Source organism: Ictidomys tridecemlineatus, chromosome 3 (assembly GCF_052094955.1).
Source record: "Ictidomys tridecemlineatus isolate mIctTri1 chromosome 3, mIctTri1.hap1, whole genome shotgun sequence".
NCBI classification, from domain to species: domain Eukaryota; kingdom Metazoa; phylum Chordata; class Mammalia; order Rodentia; family Sciuridae; genus Ictidomys; species Ictidomys tridecemlineatus.
This window is the reverse complement of record NC_135479.1, coordinates 215462314-215473067: the sequence shown is the minus strand read 5'-3', so window position 1 is coordinate 215473067 and position 10754 is coordinate 215462314. Positions and strand designations below refer to the sequence as shown.

The 10754-nt window shown below is 62.9% G+C and overlaps 1 protein-coding gene and 1 long non-coding RNA gene across 2 annotated transcripts in view; one reads left to right on the top strand and one right to left on the bottom strand.

Annotated features, from left to right (window-relative positions):
* Positions 1–4700: 4700 nt before the first annotated feature.
* LOC120890424 (uncharacterized) lies at positions 4701–9001 on the bottom strand. Its single transcript, XR_005734645.2, has 2 exons — positions 8407–9001; positions 4701–8312 (listed from the first exon to the last, which is right to left on the bottom strand). It is a non-coding gene; the product is annotated as an uncharacterized LOC120890424 (long non-coding RNA).
* Positions 9002–9286: 285 nt separating this feature from the next.
* Positions 9287–10754, top strand: part of Pofut2 (protein O-fucosyltransferase 2) — a 7260-nt gene continuing 5792 nt past the window's right edge. The window contains exons 1-3 of the mRNA XM_078041204.1: positions 9287–9473; positions 10137–10403; positions 10540–10634. Coding sequence (XP_077897330.1) covers positions 9343–9473; positions 10137–10403; positions 10540–10634 — 493 coding nt within the window. The 5' untranslated portion in view covers positions 9287–9342. The remainder of the gene's footprint in view (positions 9474–10136; positions 10404–10539; positions 10635–10754) is intronic.

Below are 10754 nucleotides of genomic sequence, written 5' to 3'. Positions count from 1 at the left end.
GCAGAAGCCCACCGGCTCCCCGCTGCCCGCACACCTCAGTCTCGCTGTGTCCACCTGATGAAGAGGGGCCTGCCCATCTCAGGGTGTGAGGCCAGAGTCGGGGGCAGTCCCCAGAGCCACATCACGGTGAGGGTGGGGTTGGCAAGTGGGGGACAGTTCCCTCCAGGGCTTGGACACTTCCTCTGAGTGGCTGGGCCAGTGGCACGGCCTTCTTCTATGGAAGCATCTAGAAGCACCGCCTGCCGCTTTCCTCGGCTGTGCAAGACCAAGCCCGAAACTGGCACCCCTCCTCCCACCGCCAGGGGCAGGGCGCACTGGCGCTCACGGCAGTGACACTGCAGCCCCCGTGCCCACCCCACCCACCGCCCAGCCCAGCACCACCGTCCCCCTCTGCACACACCAGCCCAGGACCAGCCCTGGGCCCCTGTGCCCAAAACGGGAGGTGCAGGGGGTGCACGAGCTGGCTCCTCGGGAGGCCGGTCCCTAGGCTGCGTCCTCGTGAGCCCCCAGCAGCGTGGGCCTGCGGAGAGACTTCCCATCCCCTGGGGGCTTGGTGGTGCTTGTGACCCACAGAACCAGGGACAGTCCTGCGGCCCCTCGGCTCCTTGGCAGGTCCTGGCTGTGCTACGGTCTGCTCAGGGTCAGCTGGGCTGGAGGGAGGGAGGGAGCTGACCCAGGGCCCAGGCACCCTCCTGCCAGGCAGAGGACTCGGCCACTCCGGCTTCACGTGCGCCTCTGTCCACAGACACCAAGAATAGGTCCTGCTCAGGTTGGCCCCGCCCCTCCAGGGTCAGTACTGGACCCCTCCCCTGTCAGCCAGGGCCAAGCTCAGGACTCTGCCTTTGGTCCACAGTCCTGGAGGACACAGATGATGATAGACTCCAAGGTCTAGTCCAGCCTCTTGGCATTGATGAGGGACAACTGAGGCCAAGTCCACGAGAGGCAGAACCAAGGTGCCCTGACCACGGGTCTGACTCCTGGCCAGGGCTGATACTTCCTGGGAACAGTCCACTCCAGTCATGAACCAGGCTGCTGGGGAGAGGCCAGCAGTGCGGCCAGGACCCTGAGGCAGGACCCTTGGGTGGACTGACAGGCTGCGGGGACCTCCAGTGCCTGCGGGCAGGGTCTGAGGAACAAGCATGGCTCTTACCCTGGGTGGTCCAGGGTCCTCTGGGTGAGAGATGCCCCCACACAGTGCGGCTGCAAGGACTGACATGGGGCAGGAGAGCCGAGCTGCTAAGGGGTGGCCCGCAGGTCCCTGCCCTCCAGGTCCAGCACCAGAGACCCCAGGGAGAGGACCACAGGTCCCCCTTGACAGACTACCAGAACCCCCACATGGGACCCTTGAGGGAAGACGCAGGGGATGAGACCCAGGTGAGGGGACAGGGAGGACCCACCCTGCCCGGGACCCTCCCCTGGAAACACAGAGCAGAGGAGAGGGTGGGGGTGAAATCTCAGGCTCACCCATGGGAGACCAGGGGACGCTGACCTCGCCCAGGGCAGTCTCAGGGTGGGCTGGGGTGGCCAGGATGGAGGCAGGGCTCTGGGGGAGGGAGGGTGGGTGGCACTGAAGGAGGCCTGTGCCTGGGAGCTGCCCACCAGGAGGACTAGGCTGGAGGCAGGGAATGTGGCCCAAGGCGGGGGTCCCGGGGGCCAAGCCCCAGGCTGCACTCCTGGCATTGGCTGGCCACGGGGGTCTGGGGCCACGGGGGTCTGGGGCCAGGGCGGGCAGGGCGGGTCAGTTCTGGCTCCATGTGGAGGCCATTCCCAGGCTGTGCCGGTGCTCAGGTTACCTGCACCTCTGTCGCCTCACGCCCTGGCTCCCAGGCTCAGGACAGAGCTGCGGTTTGTGGAACCGTGGGCTAGCGGAACACATTCCATTCCCGGGCGCTCTGTGCGTCCACAGGGACCGGCCACTGTGGGAAAGCTCACCCAGACCAACCGCTGTCCTGCAGCCTGGGCGAGTCGCGGGGCTCTCTGGTGTGATGCTGGGAGTCTCCGAGGGGCCTGGCCAGACCTCGCGTCCCCATCTCCTCGTGTGCAGAGGGTGTCTGACGCCCAGGCACAGGCGTGGGGCACGGGCCTGGAGTCCAGCTGATTATTCCACACGCTGTGCACCTGCCCATCAGGGTGTCCCGTCCAGCCAACCAGCTCAGGCCCTCCAGCCACGCAGGCTGGCCGGTCTGCACCGTGCTGGGCACTCCTGCTGGGGCAGCGCCCTGGGCAGCATGTGCCCAAGTACAGAGGAGGGACAGAGACGGGCAGAGACAGGGGAGAGACAGGCGGAGAGTCAGAGCCAGAGACAAAGAGGGAGAGACAGAGAGAAAGAGACAGAGACAGGGAGAGACAGAGGCAGGGGAGACAGAGATGGGGAGAGACAGAGGAGAGACAGGCGGAGAGTCAGAGCCAGAGACAAAGAGGGAGAGACAGAGAGAAAGAGACAGAGACAGGGAGAGACAGAGGCAGGGGAGAGACAGAGACAGAAGGAGAGACAGAGACGGGGAGAGACCGAAGGAGAGTCAGAGCCAGAGACAAAGAGGAAGATACAGAGAGAAAGAGACAGAGACAGGGACAGGGAGAGACAGAGGCAGGGGAGAGACAGAGACGGGGAGAGACAGAGGCAGGGGAGAGACAGAGACGGGGAGAGACAGGCGGAGAGTCAGAGCCAGAGACAAAGAGGGAGAGACAGAGAGGGAGAGACAGAAGGAGAGACAGAGACAGAAGGAGAGACAGAGACAGAAGGAGAGTCAGAGCCAGAGACAAAGAGGAAGAGACAGAGAGAAAGAGACAGAGACAGGGGGGAGACAGAGGCAGGGGAGAGACAGAGACGGGGAGAGACAGGCGGAGAGTCAGAGCCAGAGACAAAGAGGAAGAGACAGAGAGAAAGAGACAGAGGCAGGGAGAGACAGAGGCAGGGGAGAGACAGAGACGGGGAGAGACAGGCGGAGAGTCAGAGCCAGAGACAAAGAGGAAGACAGAGAGAAAGAGACAGAGACAGGAGAGACAGAGACAGGCGGAGAGTCAGAGCCAGAGACAAAGAGGAAGACACAGAAAGAGATAGAGACAGAGGAGATACAGAGACAGAAGGAGAGACAGAGACAGGGGAGAGACAGAAGGAGAAACAGACAGATGGAGAGACAGGCAGAGACATAGAGAGAGAGACAGAGACAGAAGAAGAGACAGACAGAGGCAGAAGGAGAGACAGGCAGAGACAGAGACAGGAGAGACAGAGAGAGGGGAGCTAGAGAAGGAGAGACAGAGGCGGAGCAAGGCGCCTGGAAGGCCCCAGAGGTCATCTGTCCCCCTCTGGCAGTGCCCTGAAATACAGACCCTTCTTCTCCTAGCCCAAGTCGGAGCGCGTTCCCACGCTGCAGCTCAGTGCCCCACACCGTGAGGGAGCAGCCTGCCCCAGTGCCCTGAGTGGCCCCTGACTGCCCCGAGTGCCCCTGAGTGGCCCCCGACTGCCCCCTGACTGCCCTTCTAAGTACCCTGAGTGCCCCCCGACTGCCCCCCAGTGCCCCCTGAGTGCCGCCCGCCTGGGCCTCTGGCAGTGCTCAGCACAGGCTGCCCAGCGTCTGCCTTTCGTGACGTAGATTCCACTTGGATGTGGAGCTGCCCAGCATGTTATGTCCCTGACTGGGGCTTTGACTGAGCCCCTTGGGAACCGTGTGCCCAGATGCGGCCATCGATGCAGAGTCCCCAGGGAGACGCCATGATGAGCACCCTGTGACTCTCCAGCGGCCGTGGCCAGCGTGGCCAGCGCACCTCCCTGGCCCAGGCCTCACCCCTCTGGGGAGCTCTGCAAGTCTGTGTGGGTCTCACATCCGCCTGTCCCCACTAACCACACCGCGCCTGGCTCCCCAACACCACGACATCTCCGGGACCCTGGCTTTGTGGCACATTGCTGTCACCTCCTTAACTGGATGCCCTCGTCTTGAGTTTGGTGGCCTTGACTCCAACCCAGCCTCCTAGGCAGAGTGGAAGGGCACAGTTCCACGTGGGCCACTGCAGAAGTGCTGTGTGCACTGTAGAATGCTCAGTGGCCTTCTCTGGGCCGTCAGACACAGGTGAGCCACTCCTGGGATGAAGGTGACCCGGACCATCCTGAGGACATGGAGAGCAGTGCTGACAGCTGTCCTGTGTTGGGCTCCACTGTGCGGGCGGGTGCTCACCTGAGCACTGTGGAGACCAGATGTCCACCCACGTCCTCCCCGGGCCTTCTGGGTGGACCCCAGCCACAGGGAGCAGCAGTGGATTGTAAACCAGCCCCACCCAGGGGACACCTGGGCACATGCCCCCAGATCTGAGGGCCAGGGGGAGGGGGAGGCTTGAAAATGAGTAAAACCACCGCAATTTTGAAAATGAGACGAAACAGGCCATGTGTTTTTAGAAAACACAAAGTTCTAAGTTGACTCAAGTAGCAATAGGAAATCTGGCTGGTCCAATGGCAGGGTGCAAACTAACAGTGTCTGGGTGTGTCCTTTAAAAAGGCACCAGGCCCAGAGAGCTGAACTCTCACTTAGCACCCTCTCCTGGCAAGTGGACATGGAAACAGCGCCCACCCCATGCCAGGGTGGCCGAAGCCTTGACTCGTGAGCCAGCCCAGGCCTCTAAATCTGCAGGTAAGAACCTGGCGGCCAGCCGTGACGGACGGAGGGCTACTGGCATTTCCACACACAGTACAGACAAAAGCAACCGGCTCGTTCTTTACAGCTTGTTGACACCTTGAAAAACTAACGGCAAGACTCGGGCGTGCACACCCTGGCCCACCAGGCTGTCCACGTGGGGAATCATGCACCAGGAGCAAGCAGACTTCATCTTAGGGACACGAGGAGAGTCAGCATGAGAAAAATCCACTGTCGGAACAGAGTCCCCCCAAAGCACCTGGTACCAGCTTGGGGACTCTTGGGACAGCCGGACACAGCATGCCTTCCCCCGTCCGTGTTCCAATGGGCTGGTCTGAAGCATCCCCCAAAGCCCACCCTGATGTTCCTGGTTCTCCAGGTGACCTCAGTGGGGAGGGGCACAAATCATCCCAGGCTTTTAAGTCCTGGCGAGACCTGCCTCCAGCAGAGCGCCAGGGGTCGGGGCGTGTGGACACGCCACCCTTACCTGGTGGGTCTGCATTTCCCTTGACGCTGTCACCAAGAAGAAAGTCCTTGAAACCAGTCTTCCAAACATAAATAAGCCTCCGTTTAAGTCAAGGAAATTACGCGCTCCTTGACATTTGCCAGACTGGATCCAGGCAGCCCCAACCAACGGCCACCTTCCTGGCCTTCTGCTGACCCCCAGGAAAATCTGCCTCCCAGCCTCCAGCTGGCAGGGTCCTCCAAGGCGGGAGGGTGGGCCCGAGAGGCACCTCCTGCAGGAAGACACTGAAGACCCCTGTCTGTCCTCAGCTGGTCAGGCCCCAGAGGCAAAGCAGGGCCCCTGGGAGGAACTTTCCAAGCTGCCAGTGCACTTGGGGTGGGGTGGGGCAGGTCTTGGTCTGGCCATCTCTGCTGGCCTCTGTCCTGTAGCCCCTGCTTTAGGTATGGTACCAACAGTCAGTCTGGCCATGTGGGGCTCACTCAAGCTGTGCCCGAGCCCAAAGAGCCGTCAGGATGTGGAGCCCCGGGCTTGTGGGGAAAGGGTGCCAGCCTCTGGCCCTAACCCACAGCCCACCCCACTGCCATGCCTGCTCTGTCCCCACAGTGTTTCCTCCCCCTTTCAGTGTGTCCCCAGGGAACCTAGCACCTCCTTTGTGCCTTGATCACTCATGGGTCCTTCCTTAGCTGCAGAGGCTGGGTGATCTGTGCCCACTGAGCAGCCACTGGCCCTGGAACTCTGTGCCCTGCTGGTGGCTCACAGGCAGCCGGTGGTCCCCAAGGCTTTGGCACCCAGGAGTTGTGGCCAGGAAAGGGCAGATGGCACACCACATCCAGAATCCTAGCTCGTGGGTCCTGCAACCAGAGGGGAATGGGGAAGCAGGCCCCTGTTACTGCCCACAGTGCCCAGGAGGCTGCAGCTCAGGGTCCTGGCTCTGCATGGTGTCCCCACCTTCCATCACTCCACCCGTGGACTCCCCCATGGTCATCCCTGAGCTACAGGGCACGGGAGGCCCTTTGCTCCAGGCTGCCTCCTTGGCCCTCCCCTTTCCTTCCACTGCCTGGCCCCACCCAAGGTCCTCCTGTCCAGTGCACCCCACGCCCCAGAGCACTCCTGGTGCCCCAGGGGGCACTCGAGGGGCTGCCTGCCCCCAGCTGTGCTGAGACCCAGCTCTCGCGCCTTCCCGTCTGCTGCACACACACGCCTTCCCGTCTGCTGCACACACACCAGCCCCGTGCCCGGTACCCAGCCTCCAGGGACTCCTCCCAGGACCACCCAGACTCCCACCTCGGCTCTGCTCACTGGGGTGGGACTAGGTGGCCCAGTCCTGACCCTGTGAGATGTGAGGGAACTGAAGAGGCCCTGGGCCAAGGAGGATCAGAACATGGGCAGAGCCACTGTGGCCCCAGGACAGTGAAATGCCCTGTCCAGGCTGGGGACTCCTCTCTCACCTCAGCGAGGCTGGAGCAGGGAGTGGGAGCAGAGCAGCCTGCGGCCGGAGGCCAGCTCTGGGGGTTCCTCGGGGACAAGAGAGCCGGGGCCAGGCAGCCTGGCCATCCCCAGTCTGTTCGCTCCTCTGCGGCTCTGGCGGGTGGGTTTCCCGCGGCCCAGGAGCCCCAGGGAGCTCCCCAAGAAGGGCTCGCGTGCCCCCTTGTGGCGGCATTGCAGCAGTGGCTCTAGACCCCGGCCATGGGTCACTGGAGACTCGTGGGTGAGGAAGGGGCTCCCCTTCTGGGACCCTCATGAACCACCCAGGGCAGTGCTGACAGGCCCGAGATCAGAGATCAACAATGCACTCCCACAGCCTGGAGGAGACGGCAAGCCTGGGGAAATCGGTGGGCAGAGGGTGCCAGTGCGGGGGCTCGCGGGCCCGGCAAGGCTGCAAGACCCAGGCACAGGAGGCGTGGAGGCAGAGTCCGCCAGGGGCTGAGCAGACAGGCCACCTGCACAGAGTCCCACAACTTCTGAGTGGACTCCAGCCTCTTAGAGGAGGCGCGGGGCCATGGCCTCTAGCCCAGGGCATAGGGCTGTCCATCATGAGCTGGCCTGTGAGCCGCCCTGTCCTCAAGGCCCAGCACCACTGTGAGGTGGAAGCGGGCCTTCAAAGTGGAGCGTGGGACAGGGACGGAGGCCCAGGCCCCCAATCCCAGAGGCAGGGACGCAGCCTCTGGGGCCCTGCTCTGATTCCTGGTGTGGGGTTCCATGGAGCCCTGTGAGGACAGCTCAGCTGCCACCTGGGCTGCACCATGCCCCAGGGCCAGGCACAGAAGTGCATCCCGCAGCCTTGGGGTGGGGCGTCACTGCTGTGGGCCTGTTGTCCTCGGAACACTCAGCGCTTCGGGCTCCTGGCAGGGAGGACCCTGCAGGGAAGCCCATCCTGGGGGGCTCTGTGCACACAGGGGAGGGGCACACTTGAGGGCGTACAAGGGTTTTCTTCATCAAGGAGGTGCTCTGTCCAGAGGGGAGTGTGGGGTTTGTTTTCCTTGAGAGGAAAGAATCCAGAGTCCCCAGATGGGAGGCCTGCTGATCTTGGGGGTGTTCTGAGCCCTAGAACTGCTTTGGGGCCCTCTCCAGGCCAGTGGGCTGTGAGGCGGCCAGGCCTGGCCTGGGGTGGAGCAGGTGTGGAGGCTGCTTTTCTGCAGAGCGAGAGGCCTGGGCAGGCAAGGGCTCACAGCCTGGGGTCACCTCAGCTGGCTGCTGGCGGAGCTGCAGTGTCCAGGGGCAAGCTGGAGATGGCAGAGTGGCCAGGCACTAGGGTCTGCACGGGAGGCTCGACACAGCCAGCCAGGCTCCTTGGTGTCCATTTTTCCCTGAGGGGTGAGTCTTCACAGGCATAAGTGTTTTCACACCTCTTAGGTAAACACAGAGGGTGCAGCAGCTGGGTCATCCAGTAGGCATGTTTTTAGCTACATAAGCAACTATTGGACCCCAACTCCAGCCCCATTTTCTTCTTAAATCCTGACCCAGAAGCACAGATGCTTGGACCTCCCTGGGCTGTCCAGCTGCAGGCTTTCCTGCAGGCTTGGACCAAGCCTGAAGTCCTCAGCCCCACAGATGCAATGGGAAGAGCACCCCTCCTCCTGTTCTCTGCCTCCAAACAAACAGCCCGGGGCTCAGGGCTCCTTCATCAGAATCCCAGCCAGCGGGGCTCAGGGTGGTTTGGGGACTCTCTTGCAGGAACTCACCTGCTGCCACTCTTTGGGTGACTCCAGCTGTGGATTCAACTGGAAGAGAACGGAAACTGTCAATCAACTTCCAAAGGGGCTGTACCATTGAGTCCAGCTGTCCCACAGCCTCCCGAACTCGGGCTAGACTTACTTGTAAAAGCGGCTTAAGCAACAGAGACAACCCCACTTCACAGGAGTGCTAACACGTCTCCAGGACAGCAGCTGTCCTTTGGCGGTCCTCCACCTCCCCCCAGGGCCCTCAGGGTCCCTCCAGTTGGAGGACGGTTGCAACTACACCTGCACAGGTAGGGAGACCCTTCAGTCCCGACGGGATCGCCGCCCCTCCGGCAGGCCCCCCGGGAGTCTGGGCACACCGCAGACAATGGCGCACGGAGTGGATCGCTCATCCTCGAGTCCGCAACCCCGTGCCCCGCACCAGTTCCCAGTGTTCCCCGGGGGTTGGTGCCCACAACCCAGCTGCGGGGCTGAGATCCGGCAGGCGCGAGCAGTCCCCACGCCTTGCCCCGCGACTCCGTCCGCCCTGCCAGCCCGTAGGCCTTCGTCTCGCAGGTCCGCGCTCGTGCGCGGAGGACGTGGTCGGAGATGCGCGACCCGCCACAGCTGCGCGGGGAAGCCGGGGGCGGAGGGGGGCGGTGCTGAGCCAGGCTGAGCCAGGCACGAGGGTGAAGCTTGCGACCGGGCCGCCCAGTGCCTGACTCGCACACGCCCCGACTCCCGCGTCCGTCCTGGCCCCGCCCCTGGGAAAAATCCCTCGACCCGCCTCTCGGTGCCGCCCCGCCCACTCCCCGCCCCGGTACAGCCCACGCTCCGCCCCTCGGTGCACGCCCCGCCCAGTCCCCTGGAGGACTTGGCCTGCAGGCCCCGCCCACTCCCCACCCACGCCACGCCCGTCCTCAGACGCGCCTCGGCAGGACTGGCCCGGGCCCCGCCCCAAGAGTGAGCGACGCATGCGCAGAGCGGGCCTCGCCGTGTGGCCGTCGCCACGGGAGACGCGCTCCTCGGGGAGGGATAGGCTCGCGCTTCCGGGTCAGGGCGCGGCCGCCGGAAGTGCGTGGCCGCCGGAGCCATGGCGGCGCTGGCGGTCGTCTCCCTCCTTCTCGGGGCCGCCTCCTGGCCGCCGGTCTCGGCCTCGGGCGAGGAGTTCTGGCCCGGGCAGTCGGCGGCCGACATCCTGTCGCGGGCGGCCTCCCGCAGACGGTAAGCGCTCCGCGGGCTCGCCTCGCTCGGCCCGGCTCGGCCACGTGGCCCGGCGGACGCGGCCCGGCACCTCCGTGGCCAGCGCAGGACGCCCCTCTCCTGACCCACTCGGGTCGAGGGCGCATCGTGGAGCCCTTCCAGAAGCCACCTGACGTGTGATGTCGCAGCTCGCCCAAGGCAGACACGGGCGTGAGAACCCAGCTGTTGCCAGACCCAGAATAAACTCGGAAAAGTGAAAAACCTTGCCACCGCGTCCACTAGTTATTTGTGTTGAAAACGTGCTCCTTTTTTGTTTAAGACGTTGATTTTGTTAGCACGGGATGAGTTTGCTGCTGTTAATTAGCGAGTGCTTCAGCTCCCCCTTCTCCGGGAAACCCTGACCCTCGTGACACCTGCCCCTTGGGTCCTCAGAGGTTGTTAGACCAGGTTGAAACCCTGAAGAGCCCTCATCCTGAGGCCCAGGGCTGAGGTCCCATGGCATGGCAGCTGTAAAGGGTACTAGGACGTCTGGTCATGCTTGTGGGCTCAGATAATTGTCACTTAGAAACAGGTGGACAGCTGTCTCTGCAAACTGAAGCCTGCGCAGTGGAGCAGTGACAGACAGTCATCTGGGCAGGTGTGTACCAGCCCTACACTCAGAAGCCCTGTTCCGCTCTTGCACAGGTACCTTCTGTACGACGTCAACCCCATGGAGGGCTTCAACCTCCGCAGGGATGTCTACATCCGCGTCGCCTCCCTGCTGAAGACCCTGCTGAAGACGGAGGAGTGGGTGCTGGTCTTGCCCCCGTGGGGCCGCCTCTATCACTGGCAGAGTCCTGATATCCTCCAGGACCGGATTCCTTGGTCTGAGTTTTTTGATCTTCCAAGTCTCAATAAAAACATCCCGGTCATTGAGTATGAGCACTTCATTGAAGGTGAGGTGGTGATTTAGCTGGGCCTGCAGGCCCAGCTGCATGTGTCCTCTCACCCAGCTGCAGTGCTTGCTCTGCATGGGCACCCCCTGCACCATTGCTCTGGGGAAATGGGTTTGAACTGTGGGGACGGCTGTTGCAGCCTCTAAACACAGTCACTTTGCTCGAGAGAGCATCCCGCCCCAGGTGTCACCCAACAGACAGGGCACCCTGGGAGAGAGGCCTTCTTCCTCCTGGAGGGCGGCTGAGAGTGTGGCTCTGGTCATGGTGTCTCCCTGCAGCACTGCCGAGGACTCAGTAAAGCCGCCTCTTTAACTTCATGCTGCTCCTCCTTCCGGTTAATGTTCTGAGGATTAAAGCTTTCATTAGA